The sequence below is a fragment of the Bactrocera tryoni genome, unplaced genomic scaffold (genome assembly GCF_016617805.1).
Source record: "Bactrocera tryoni isolate S06 unplaced genomic scaffold, CSIRO_BtryS06_freeze2 scaffold_351, whole genome shotgun sequence".
Classification (NCBI taxonomy): Eukaryota; Metazoa; Arthropoda; class Insecta; order Diptera; family Tephritidae; genus Bactrocera; species Bactrocera tryoni.
In genome coordinates this window covers 304,842-318,184 of record NW_024396062.1, presented here as the reverse complement: position 1 = coordinate 318,184, position 13,343 = coordinate 304,842, and the positions used below count along the sequence as shown (strand labels likewise).

General features: G+C 37.7%; 2 protein-coding genes across 3 annotated transcripts in view; both read right to left on the bottom strand.

Annotated features, from left to right (window-relative positions):
• Window positions 1–306: 306 nt before the first annotated feature.
• Window positions 307–13,343, bottom strand: part of LOC120781141 (loricrin-like) — a 79,307-nt gene continuing 66,270 nt past the window's right edge. For both annotated transcript variants that reach the window (XM_040113273.1, XM_040113274.1), the window contains one exon: window positions 307–2,013. In XM_040113273.1, the coding sequence (XP_039969207.1) occupies window positions 1,007–2,013 (1,007 nt within the window). In that variant the 3' untranslated portion in view covers window positions 307–1,006. The remainder of the gene's footprint in view (window positions 2,014–13,343) is intronic.
• On the bottom strand, window positions 6,456–10,845 carry LOC120781142 (GATA zinc finger domain-containing protein 4-like). The gene has a single exon (XM_040113275.1). The coding sequence runs from the start codon at window positions 9,950–9,952 to the stop codon at window positions 9,392–9,394; it is 561 nt and encodes a 186-aa protein (XP_039969209.1). The 5' UTR covers window positions 9,953–10,845; the 3' UTR covers window positions 6,456–9,391.

Genomic DNA, 13,343 nt, shown 5'->3' with positions numbered 1-13,343 from the left:
CAACAGATGATTCCACCAGCACACAAATCACATTAAACCGTTATTTTTTTTGGATGAAATCTCTTGAATCTCTTCAAGTTGTGATAGCTTGTTTACATACCCATTGAGCGAGAAATGGGTCTCATCGCTGAAGAAAATTTAGCTAGAGAACGTCGGTTCTTCTGGGAACTTTTCATTAACTGGCATTTAAATATTTATTTCAATTAAAAATTTGTTTTTGCCATTTATGCTTAAAATTATATGTATCACAAAAAACTGTTACTCACCGCTTTCCTTTCATTCCTTCATCATACAAAACACAACAACTTTTCTTTAAATACATATGTTTTATATAATTTCGTTTATTTATTTGATTTCAGCTTTATATTTACAGTTCAGAATTCCTTCGGTATTCAACCAATTATCTTATTTATGCTCGGAGTTATGAAAATTAAAATTTATTGCATTGAAGTGAACGTTTCTATAAAGACATTTTGGTTTTGTTTTTGTTTGTATATAAGTTTCTTCTATATGTACAATTTATATACTAATTGATTGGTAAAATTATTGTTAGCAATCTTTGCCAAGCCGTCTTGCGAGTAATTGCAACGGTTCTCAAATTATGTAGCTTTACAGTTAAAAAATCGTTTTTTCTCTAAGAGCTATGAGTACATTTTCCTTTCGTCTTTACTTATTAGCTTCTTCTACGCATAAAAACTGCTTTATTAACTACGCGAGTATATATACACGACTCTTCGCCGCAGCTTTTCTCATTTCTGTGCGCCAAGCCACAGTTTTCTCAATTGCGAATGGCTGCAAGTGTCTTGCCCTTTGATTATCGTTAGGTTTATGCTTTTCTCTAGTAAAATTATTATCTTTTGCCTACGTTAGTTAGAGTATGTATGTATATATTATTTGGTGTAAGTTGAAATAGATCTTAGCTGCCCTGTTAGTAAAATAAAAATATCATTTGATTTTAAGACAAAACGAGTATAAATGAAAAGGGGCTCGTCTCTTTTTCTTTACATTAACCGTAGTAGTTCATTGGCGGTTGAGTGGGGTAACTTTTGGGGCCTTGAGAGCTCGAGGAGTACCCGGATGATCCGGAGGATCCGGAGGAGCTGGAAGATGGATTCTCACTGAAGAGACCGCCAAAGTTGCGTGAGCCCAAGATTTCGCTAATCGGATTGCTGCCGCCGGCACGGTTAGCGCTGCTGCTGCCGCCACCGCCGCCACTAAGCAAGCTGCCCAAGAAATTGCTGGCACTGCTACCGCCACTGCTACCACCACTGCTGCTGCCGCCACCGCTCAGAAGACTACCCAAGAAATTACTGGCGCTGCCGCTACTTCCAGCGCTGGTACCGCCTCCACCACCACCCAACACACCTAGTAGACCCCCAAGAATGTTGCTGCCAGATGAACCACTGCCTGAGCTGGTGCCACCACCGCCATAACCACCGCTCGGTTGATAGCCACCACTTGGTTGGTATCCGCCGTTGGCGCCACCATTAGCGCCGCCACCGCCGCCGCCGCCTCCTTGCAAGCTCTTCGTAATTTGGCCCGCAATAATGCCAGATACAGCCTGACTCACCGCCGGATTGGAGAAGAAGCTGGAGAAGAAGCCGCCGCCTTCCTTGTCTTTCGGTTTCTGCGGCTCGTTGCCGCCGCCATAACCCGGTGCATTTGGCACGTAGCCACCGCTGCCGCCAGTATTGGGATTGTAGCCGCCGGGTTGGTAGCCGCCGGGTTGATAGCCACCGGGTTGATAACCACCCGGCTGATAAGCTCCTGGCTGGTAACCGCCTGCTGGTGGCTGATATCCGCCCGGCTGTGGCTGGTAGCCGCCGTAAGGGTTCGATGCGCCTGCTGGCGGGCTGTTGGGTAAAGTAGGATAGAGGCTGTGTCCACCTGAACCGCCGCCGCCGAAACCACCGCCGGCGTTGCCGCTGCTGCCGCCACTGAAACTGTTGCCATCACCAAGATCGGGCACCGGAGCGCTTGGATTGTACGAGTTGTGCGTGGTGCCGGTGCTCACTGTGCGCAGGCGCATTTGTATTGACCAGACGCATGTATGACACGTATTTGCGGGTGTGTGTGCGTGGGTGAGTTGAAAGTGTGGTAATTACATTGGCGAGGTTTGCAAAGCAAGCGGCAGTTTTTTGTAAGTTTTTAGTCGTTTTAGCCACAAATTAGCAGAGCGGAAGAGCGTAGCGTGTTGGAGTAGAGATTTAGCCACAAAAGCGTTAAAACAGAAAAACAAAGAATAAAATGTAAAAATGAGTTACTAATACACAACAACAAAGCAAAAAGCAAATTAAATAAACTAAATAAATAGGAATAACAGAAGATCTACTAAAATTGTATGAAGATGAACTAAGCTACTGAAGAACTAGTCTAAAATGTGATGGCTTTTAATATAAAGTATGACCATTAGGGTGATTCAAAAAAAAATTTTTTTTTCAATTGGTACTCGCAAAAATAGGTTCCTAGACACCTCTAAGAAAGCCTCTCCAAATATGAGTTTTTAATTGTAACGGGAAGGTCCTCCGCCTAACGGTTTTCTATTTTTTCTTATTATTAGATAGAAAAATTTATATCTCGCTTCCAACTACTTGAAAAAATATCTTGTTAATTAGGTTTTGTAAGAAATTGAATGCTCTAAAATAAGGTCTTTTATGATTTTTTCGTAAACCCAACCGTTTAAAAGATATTAACGGTTGAAATTAGACTATTTTTGGAAAAATTCTTTATTTCTTATTAATTTTATAACTCAATGAAAAAAAATTATTATGAATGATGAAACACATAGTTTTGTAGGAAATTTACTGCTCTATAAAAATGGTCTACTATGATATTTCGATTAAGTTAAGCGTTTACGAGATATTCATCGTCAAACATCAATGCATATTAGGGTGGATCAAAAAAAAATTTTTTTTTTTCGTTTGATACTCTGAAAAATAGGTTCCTAGACACCTCTAAGAAAGCCTCTCCAAAAATCTATTCCTATTGATCTTTAGTGGCGCTTTTTCTAAAGCAAAAAATACTGTCAGAGGCAAGCCACTGTACACCGAGGAGTGACGGCTACTAAAAGAAATACGAGGCAAGAGCTTGCATTAATGAACTGCGCACCTTAACTACCTTGCTATGGCGTGTCCCGTACTATGGAACCAATATACATATATCATCTGAAGTTTGTTGATATATCAAAGGACCTGAATCTTTTGAAAGAACGAAGCTTGATCGCGGTCACAGAGAGAGAAAGGCATCATGACTGGTGATGTGCCGTGAAATTATGAGTATGAACACAAAATTGTTCAATAAATTAGCGAATGACACTCTAAAAATTGGTCGAAAACGAAAACAGACAAAGGCCTCAAGGCCTTCTCAGTCGATGCCTATTACGGGTGTACAAAAAATTTATCTAAACGCTGACTTATCTTTTGTTTCTATTGACTCATTTCAGGGCGATGTTAAGGATTTGAAGTTTAAAAAAAATGTTACTAAAATGCGTAGAAATGTAGACCTATTCTTTGTCGGGTCCAATTTGATCCGATAATAATATTCTATTAAAAAACAATAAAAATATGACCGTGTATTGTTAACCTTTTCATTTTTAATCGGACTACTTATGTTAATTTTCCATATCGAATGAGAAATTAAATCGAAATCGAGACGGTGATTTGGCCTTTGAAAAGGGTTTCCAATAAGAGTGGTATAATTTCTTTTCATTGTTAAGGAAATTTTCTATGTTTTTCTATTTAATGTGAAGTAAAATCGATACAATTAAGCTCTGTATGTAATATCATTCAAATAATGGCTTATACACTTCTTTTGCAGGAACGAATTCTATGAAACCGATTTTCAAGTAATTGACTTCTAAAGCTTGAAGAGAGTCTGCTAAGGACCAATAACTTCAAATCACCACACAAAAAGTAGTCTAATGGTGCTAAATCACAATTCTTTGAGGTCATTCAATGTCACATTATCTTGAAATAATCGTATCTCAAAACTTTTCTCGCAATAATTCGGTTGTAGCACGTGCTGTGTGACACGTCCAATTGCGGCCATAAAAGTATGGTTATCATCGATCTATACCGCTCTCCAAGATCATTCATTTCGAATGTACGAACCGATGATTCCACCAGATCGAAAATCACACCAAAGTGACAATTTCGGTGAATGTAATGGTTGTTCATGAATAATTTGCGGATTTTCTTAGCACCAGAATCGACAGTTCTGTATATTTACCACACCACTGAGATGAAAGCGAACCTCATTGAAGAAGATGATTTTCTTAAAAAAGTCGTTATCCTTTTCAAGTTGTTCCAAGGCACAATCAGCAAATTCATGACGTTTACGATACTCTAATGGCTTCAGTTCTTGAGTGAGAACAATTTTATAAGGATGCAAGCCCAATTTTTCTTTCAAAATCCGCAGGGTTGTAGCTTGAGACAGTCTCCATTCTTGGGAACGTCTTGGAATCGACAAATTGCGGTCTTCAGCAAAACTTGCCTGAAAGTCAGCAATATTTTCATTACTTCGAACAATTCTTTGCTTTATTGGAACTTGAATGTTATGTAAAGAAAAATTTCGCTGTTCAACAATTCGACGAATAGCGAGCACAGGCGTTCGTTTATTACGACAATGAAATGGCAAAAGCCCAGGAGAAGTTGCAATTGGACGATGAAGAACGATTATTTTGATAATAAAATTGAATAATTTGTAAATTTTGTGCATGTATGTATCTTTCCATGATGAAATTATAAACATTACTGTGCACAATAAAAAAATCAGATCGTGACATATTAAAAATGGCCGAAACGACACTGAGAAATGACATCATCCCTATAGGAAAACCCGGTATAAGGATTTTACTAGTGTGAAAAAGTACTAAAAGTAATTTTTTTATTTTCCATAATTATTTAAATGTCTGATTCACTAACAGTTCCTAGAAATAACTATTTAACAGAAGTCCGACGGCAGGTTCTCTGAAGTCATACATTACAAAACCCATCACATTTTAGCTATGATCTTTATTATGCCTCAAAGAAGCGTCGAGAGTTTTTGTCTTTATTAATTTCTATAATTATTAAAATGCTAAGCTACTTGTATGAATATGCTTACATTTAGTAACAAGTAATTGTAGTGCTAAAACGCCGCTTTTGGTTAGGCCTAACGCATTTAACCCTCGCTTGTTTGTATTTACTAATTAAAGCCATTACGCTAATAACACACTCGCCCGCAAAGTTACGTTGCCACTTAATTTTATTTCGTTGAATTTTGTTTTCCTAAACCTTTAGTTGCAATCTTTTTTATTTTTATTTTTTAATTAAATGCTAAACAACTTTTCAAGTTCACTAAATATTATAAGTCTTCGGTTGTGTTTTGTTAATTGTTAATTAATTAATTAATTATATAGCTAAACGTTTTCGTATTTTCAGCATGTTACATATGTACAAATTGAGTTAAGTTTCTATAGTTTTTTGTTAAATATTTTCATAATTTCGTTAGTAATAATTGCCATTGACATTATGCGTTTTTGTTATTGTTGTTAGTTATGTTGGTTATGCTTAAAATGAACACAATTATATGAGAGGCATAAAATGCTAAATTCAATACTAAATGCCCATTACTTTGCCATTAAATATAATTTATATATGTACATACATACATACACACACCCAACTGTACATACATATTTTGGTTAGTATTTTGGTTAGAGTTTAGTACTTTGCTATTGTTTATGGTATGTACTTGCGTTAGTTGTGAGTTTTTAATGCCGTTATGCGTAAAAAAATGTTAGTAGCTTTAACGGTAATTATTTATATAATTAATAAATTAATTTGATTGCATTTGTTGAGTTCAGTTGGCAGCTTTAGCTTCAGTTTCTGCTTTTGCCATTTTTCTTAAATTTTTTTGTTTTTATTTTTATATGTATGTGTGAGTGCAAATGAGTAACAACGGACGGAAATATAAAAATAAATTTACATTTGTCGTTAATTTTTCTTATGAGGATTAAAGAAAACTATTTTTATTAAAAAAAACTATTTTAATACATTTTTTTATGAAAATTACAAACAAAAAAATATTTTTATTTGCTTTGAATAACGGTAAAATAAGGTTTTATTTATGATTTGCATACAAAAATATTTGAGATAAAGAGTATCTAGTACAATAGATGCTTTAACATTTCTTACATAAAATAAAAAAAAGTTCAAGAACTCGTTTAAATGCCAACACCTTGCAACAACATTGCTAGTTTTCACATATCTATATGTATATATATATATATATATATATATATATATACCTTTGATATTGATTTTATATTTATTTACAATATTTATTTATATACGCTTTTTTAATTTTTTTTGTTTTGATTTGATTTTGATTCAGTGGTTGCCATATGTTTCGCAGAATTTTAAGTTTTTTTTTTTTTTTATTTTTTATTGTTGCGTAAACATTATTTTTTTTTGCTTTTTTTTAAGTTTCTCTAAACATTTCAAAAAAGCTAAGCTTTCAAGAATATGCCTGAAAATTTAATAGAAAGTTTGTTCTCCAAAAGCAACAAAAATATTCAATTTTGAACGCCAACTTCTTCCAAAAATGTACGGTCTAAAATTTCTAAAAATTTTCGTTAAAAATTGAACAACCCTAATGTGGGTTAGATTTATAAATTTAGTTATAAAAGCAAATAGCTTTTTTAGCTTTTTTTAATTTCTGAGAAACAAAAGCACTTTAGCAATCTTGAAGTATTAAGAAATTATATTGCATACTTTTCGGCATATATTGAATTGAGATTTTTATTTTATATTTCTCATTTTGTGGCAACTCTGTTTAGAGTTCTTTTATTTTATTTAGTATCTTACATTGGTTCAACGTTTCTAGTGGGTCAATTCAGTTGTAAATTTTCCTTCCCAAATTGTGGAATTTGTTAAAATAATATTTTTTGTATGGAGATTTTGTATTTCTTGCTGAAAAATAAAAGAGTTTTTCGTTTAAGACATTTGGCATTACTTTTCTAAATACAAATTCATGTATATAATTAGTATTATTTGCTTAAATTAACTATACAAAGTTGAATTCTATTATAATTACTTATTTATTCAACTACCTTTTTGCTTCTTATTTGAACATTTTTCTTTTTCACTTAAAATAAGACTTTTTTGCTTTTGATTTTCGCTGAAAAATTCGTTGTGTTCAAAATATATTCGAAAATTTTGTGGAAATCACGTGCAAAAACTTCCGTTGTGAAAGCTTTTTTTCAGTAAAAAAATTGGTAATAATTTAAACACGGTTATCGTATTTCCAGTATGTACGCTTATTTATTCAGCTGTTGAAAACATTTTTGAAATACTTCGAAAATCTGCGAAAAAGAGCAGCGCACAAAGGTATGCTAGCAATTTAATATTTTATCAAAAACGTAGTCCAAAATTTGCAGTTGACTTACAAGAGTGAAACCATATTGAGAGTTTTTGACTAGCGCAACCAAAACGCTTACCTACTACCTTGAAATGCTTATAAGATTATACGTTTCATAAAGCACGTTTCCTATAGTAAGTATACCTCTAGGAGCCCGCTAAAATTTCAAATCATCAAAAATAACATTTTGCGACTGTGATGTTAAGGACTATAAGCGCGTAAGCGTTGTCTCCACCAATAAAGATGAAGAAGACTATGTTAGAGGCTGTTCTGACTAATTAATAGTAAACATTTCCTAACACGAAGGATTTTTTTGTTGTAGGCAAGAGGTGGAGGCGTCAAACCAGCCCTACTTACTAAATTTACAAAAATAGCTGTACATAGTGGAACATTTTTCGACTCAAATCCGTAATAAGGGCATCTCAAAGACCCCACAGACGCCAAAGCAATTTTCTGCAGAATTTTGAGTACTGTAAATATTACGATGCTTACGAATTTCATATTTTCGGCAACTACAATTTTTAATTCATACAAATATACCCTTATTTGCATATTCTACATAGGTGAAAACAAAGCAGTGCAATCCTAACGGTATGCAAAAGGAATCTGCTGCGCTAGAATTAAATATCTCTCCAAGCAAGTGGAAGAAATTCTCGAAAATCGATTACGAATGTGTGCACAATTTAATTGCGTTTCCTTTGTGAGTTGGACAAATAGAGAAATGCAAATACTTCTAAGACCACACGCCCACACAACAGTAAACGAGAGTTCAAGCAACAACAAAATGTAGAAAGTTGCAAATCTGAATAACAGTACCATCAAATACATTTGAGAAATTCAATTAGCAGTGGAAGAAATGCATGAGCAACAACAAATTTCCGAATTCCGAAATCAAAAGATTTGAATTTCTCGCAAAATTAATTTTCCAAGCAAAAGATAAAAGAGCTGAGAGCAGTGCAACATTTTCAATATTTATTCAAGTATGTTCGTGCAAATTCAGACATATATGCAGTTGTTGTTCAGCTAACTATTCAGTGTTAGAACCAACTGGATTGCGTGGTGGTGGAGACGTTGTAAAAGCCGAAATTTTGTTGACCCATCGCATTAGAGTTCTGCCAAACTGAGGGGGGGCCACCAAACTGCTGCCTATTGGGAAAATTGCCATTGGGACCGCTGCCGAAACCGTTTCCACCACCAGCCCCGTTCCATTGGTTCATTGGTCCATTGGGGTTGTTATTGCTGCCGCCATATCCATACCAGGAAGCAGAACCATTGGTGCCGTTCATTCCCCTGCCGAAATTTCCATTCCCACCTTGCATATTCATACCGGGACCTCGAGGTGCTCCATTCATCCCCATACCGCCCGGTCCTCCCATGGGACCGCGACCATTCGGCATGCCCATCCCACCTTGTCCGTTCGGCATGCCCATTCCACCTTGTCTGTTTGGCATGCCCATCCCACCTTGTCCATTCGGCATTCCCATTCTTCCTTGTCCGTTTGGCATGCCCATTCCTCCTTGTCCGCCCATCGGTCCGCGTCCATTCATTCCCACACCCATACCCATCCCCATTCCGCCTTGACCACCCATTTGTCCAGGTCCGTTCATGCCGTTTTGTTGTCTAGGTCCGTTCCCCTGAGCTCCCATCCCGGGTGCACCACCCATTCCGGGACCTCGACCACCTGACCCAATCTGTCGCCTTTGCCGGCGATTCATCGTCTCGTTTACTGAGTGCGTTGAACGACGTTGTAGATAATGCAGGATCGCATCTTCTGCAAGGTTTAGGAGAATAAAGTAGTGTTAAAAGAGGGAGACAGGAGAATGGCAAAAGGAGTGCAGTGTTCAGTGCGTATTTTTCCAGGAAAAGTAACCCCTTTTAACATCAATAATGTACAACTTCCTTGGAAGCCTTTAGCAGTGTTGCATTCATACAATTTATTTGACTTTTGACATACTTAAGTCTGGTGCACAAAGTGTGAATTTATGTGCCGTTATCCGTAATTATTGTTACTATAATTATTGTTGTTATAATAATCGTAATTGCCGCCGTAGTTATTGTTGTTGTAAGCGTAGTTCCCATAGTCATTATAGGCGTTATTATTATTATTATTGTAATTGTTGTTGTAATTATAGTAAGCAGGCCGCCTTGTCGGGTAGACTTGTGGCGTGTATGGATAGAGACCCGATGGTCCGTAGAAAGAAGGTTTGTACCCAGAAGGCAGGTAACCGCTACCGATGGGTAAGATGACCACTGGTTCTACAATAATCGTCTGGCCGCCACTATTTAAAAGAGGTAAACGAGGTGGTGGTAATCTAGCTGCTGGTAATTGTTGCATTGGAGGCACCACAATAGGTGGTGGCAAAGGATTAACTGGCATTAGAGGTCTCACAGGTATCATTGGAGGAGCTGCTGGAATCAGTGGAACCGGCCTAACGATGGGTGGGCCAGCTAGCGGCGGTATCAAAACTTGTGGGGATCGTACTGAACGGTGCTTTGAGATAGATATAGGGAGAGAGCTCGCGCTTTCGAACACACTATCTTCACAGAGCATTAAGGTATCCTTGGAAGCATTGTTATCAACTGCAATGGAGAGAGGTGTAGAAGGACAACAGAAAGTGTCGAATGAAAATTGATTATTTGAGAATATTGAAAGAGAGCGTAGCAAAAGGAACGCGTGTACTTATTTATATATCAGGTGCTTTATTTTAAAGTGTTCAGTGCGGAGGTAACGGCAGAAAGGAAGGTAAAGGACTCGCTGTTGCAGTAGATTTTGATGCGTTTTTGAGAACTTAATCAGTGAGTGATTGATTTTAGAAGGAATTTTTTATTAATTTCAAGCGATTTCAGTCACTTATTTTTGAAGAGGAATCTAGAAAGGTTTTGTAAAACAATTTTTGAGCAAAGAATCTTAAGATATTAGAGTTAGAATTTGTCTATTTGCTGAGCAAATTAATGAGTTACTTTACCCAAAAGTGGTAAGGAAATAGATAGAAATTCAGTGAGTAAAATGGTTTGAAACCAGGATAACCTAAAATTGAAAGGCACTAAGAGAAAAGCTTCTTACAATTAGTCGAATTCTACAAATGAAAAATATCAATTATCGTTTATCAAACTTTGAATTGGATGTGATCTCTGCTATTCCAGCGCAGACTTCCAAAGTATTTCAGTATTAACATTAGAATTTGTTCAAACACTTTATATACAATAAAAAAATATCGTTGATTACTTATGGTATTATTATAGTCCGCACCGTTATGTTTCCATTTTATGATTTCGAATTGATATTTTAAAACTACAGCAACGAAAGAGCAAAACAACAAAAAGGTAACCGAATCGAACTGAAAACTAAAATGTAATATCGCTTAACCCATTAAGCACTTAATAAACGTTGACCGTCGATAACAAGACTATAACAGCGCTGCCACAACGACGTCGCATGCAACATTACGTGCTGCGACCGCAGGCCAAACGCTGCGACACCAGTGCCGTCAATAGAGCGTAACCGCATGCAACAATGGTCAGCGTCTGCCAACTAGCCGCACCACCTCGGTGCGCTGCGCCCGATGGATGTCCCTGCGTCTGGCGATTGTACGGGTTCTGATTCTGATATTGCGGCGGTGGTTTGTTGTACATATTCGGATTTTGATAGCCGACATTGCTGTTGCCGTAATAGCCGCTGGGCGGGGCCAAGCCGCCTCCGCTGCCGCCGAGTATGCCGTTGCTGCCGCCGGGCGGGCCTCCAGTGCCGCCTGGCATGGAGTAGTAGGGCTGTTGGCCGAACACGAACGACGGACTGTAGGGGTTGACGGGCTGCAGTCCGACCGGGTAGCCGGGATTCAGTACGCTACCTGGATGATTAGGTTGGGGAAATTGTTGAAAAGATGGTGCTTGTGTGGGTGAATTATAGGGAAAAATTGGCAGATTGGGTAAGATCGGCACCGACTGTGGTGCGCCGAACACATAGTGCGGGTCAATGCCACCGGTACCGCCATTCGGGCGTAACTTTTGGCTATTGCCAGGCGCGCCGTTGCCATTGCCGCTGCCATCGTGACCGTTGCCATAATTCGAGTTAACATTATTACTACTCTTGCCGGCATAACCGTTATTTATGTTATTAAGGCTGCCACCGGGCGATGAATTGCTGCCACCGTTGGCCGCTGACGAGCCACCATTGCCGGTGTAGTATGTGTGCGTGTTAAGCGTGGGGTTGGATGAGGCGGATGAGAAGATGGCGTGCTCGGGACCAGGCTTGAAGCTTGATCCTGGGCACGTTAGCAACATTTAACACGTGTTACGATAGAGAGTGCGGGCAATGAGATGGTTTATTTACGTTTTTTTTGTTTTAATTTCGATTTTGTTATGCAGCAACCAGAGAGCCGGTGAGAGAGAAAGAAAGAGTACAAATTGCGTTTGGTTAGTTGAGAGCACTTAGAGAGATGAAGTTTTTAAAAATATATATGTATGATTACGTTAGTTGTTATATGTGCTACGCTTCATGCAGGCGACAAGTAGCTTAGAGTGGTAAAGACATGCGTGGAAGAAATTAAAATGCAGCAAATCTCAAAAGAAATGTTTTTTAAAAGTGATTTTGTAAGATCAATCAACAACAAATATTACAATGCATGCTTTGAGGCGTGCGAGCATATTTTAGTTTTCGGGTGCAACAACAAACACCAGTATATACTTAATGTTAATGATTATGATTTCAATGCTTGGGTAGTGACTGCAGCAAATAAAAGTCCATAAAACCAAATAGTCGAACCCAAAATGTAATTTCTTGAAGAAAGCAACAACTTTTTGAATTATAATGAAATAAACGTGTGTATGTTATTTGCTTTTGACGTTGCCAGAGTGAATAAATTAGCATTATTTCCGTGATTTTGATGAGTTTTAGTGTTGTTATGTGTCCATTTTTGCGGTGAAATTTACAAGCGTTCTCAGGCCAATTCTTAAATGTAGGCCATATTCATTTCAAGCGTTTTTAGCCTTTTCGATTTGAGCTTTTTGTGAAAGCTTTCGTGAGTGTCCTATGATGCTTTAATTAAGCTCCTAAAGCTCTTAAAAACTAAAAGTTCTCTAACTTTTTAACTGGATTTTTGGGAATTAAAAAAAGTAACTTTTCCTGATTTGATAACTGTTGGTAATATTTGAGATCAAGTGGGTTAGTGGGTGCTATCATAAGAATTTGTCAAATTTAAAAATGTGTTGGCTTATAACGGGTTTTCAATAGGAACGCTACAAAAATAGATCGATAGGGACAGCAAACAACGCCATATTTTTCTCGCTCTTTTGACATTTCTCTTCGGTAGCGTTTGCCATTTCATCATAGAAAAGTAAACGATGCAACAACGAGTCGAAATTATTGAAATTTACTACTGAAATTCGGAGTCAATGGTCTCATCTTTAGGAGCGCTTCGTCCAATTTATGTTCATCATAATCGTCTTGTCAGATCAAAAATTGAGCGTCTAGTGGAAAAGTTTGAATCCACAGGCAAATTAAAAAATTCTCCCGTGCCAGTAAGACAAAGAAGCACCCCTTGCTGCCGCTGGCACATCAATTGAGGAAAACCCAAATCAGTCTCCCACACGTCGTCCTCAAGCGTTGGATATCTCTGTGACGTCATTGTGGCGAATTTTGCAAATTAACACAAGAACTGAAGTCTCCTGATCACCAGAATTGTCGCATGTTCATGAATTGGACTGAGCAACTATTTGAAAATGGTCCGGATTTTCTTCGAAAAATCATCCTCACCCATGAGGCTCTTTCCTGGCTGAATGGCCTCGGCAATTAAAAAAATTTACGTTATTGGTGAGGCAACAATCCACACCTACTCCGGAAAAATTACGGTTTGGGACGGTTTATGGGCTGTCCGTGTACTTCTTCCGTGATGATCAAGACTGGCACATTACTGTGATTGGGAAAGCTACCTCTCAAAGATAAC

What these genes read in the sequence shown, in the direction of transcription:
- LOC120781142 (XM_040113275.1), bottom strand. Translation starts at nt 9,952, where the DNA reads ATGCTCTGTGAAGATAGTGTGTTCGAAAGCGCGAGCTCTCTCCCTATA.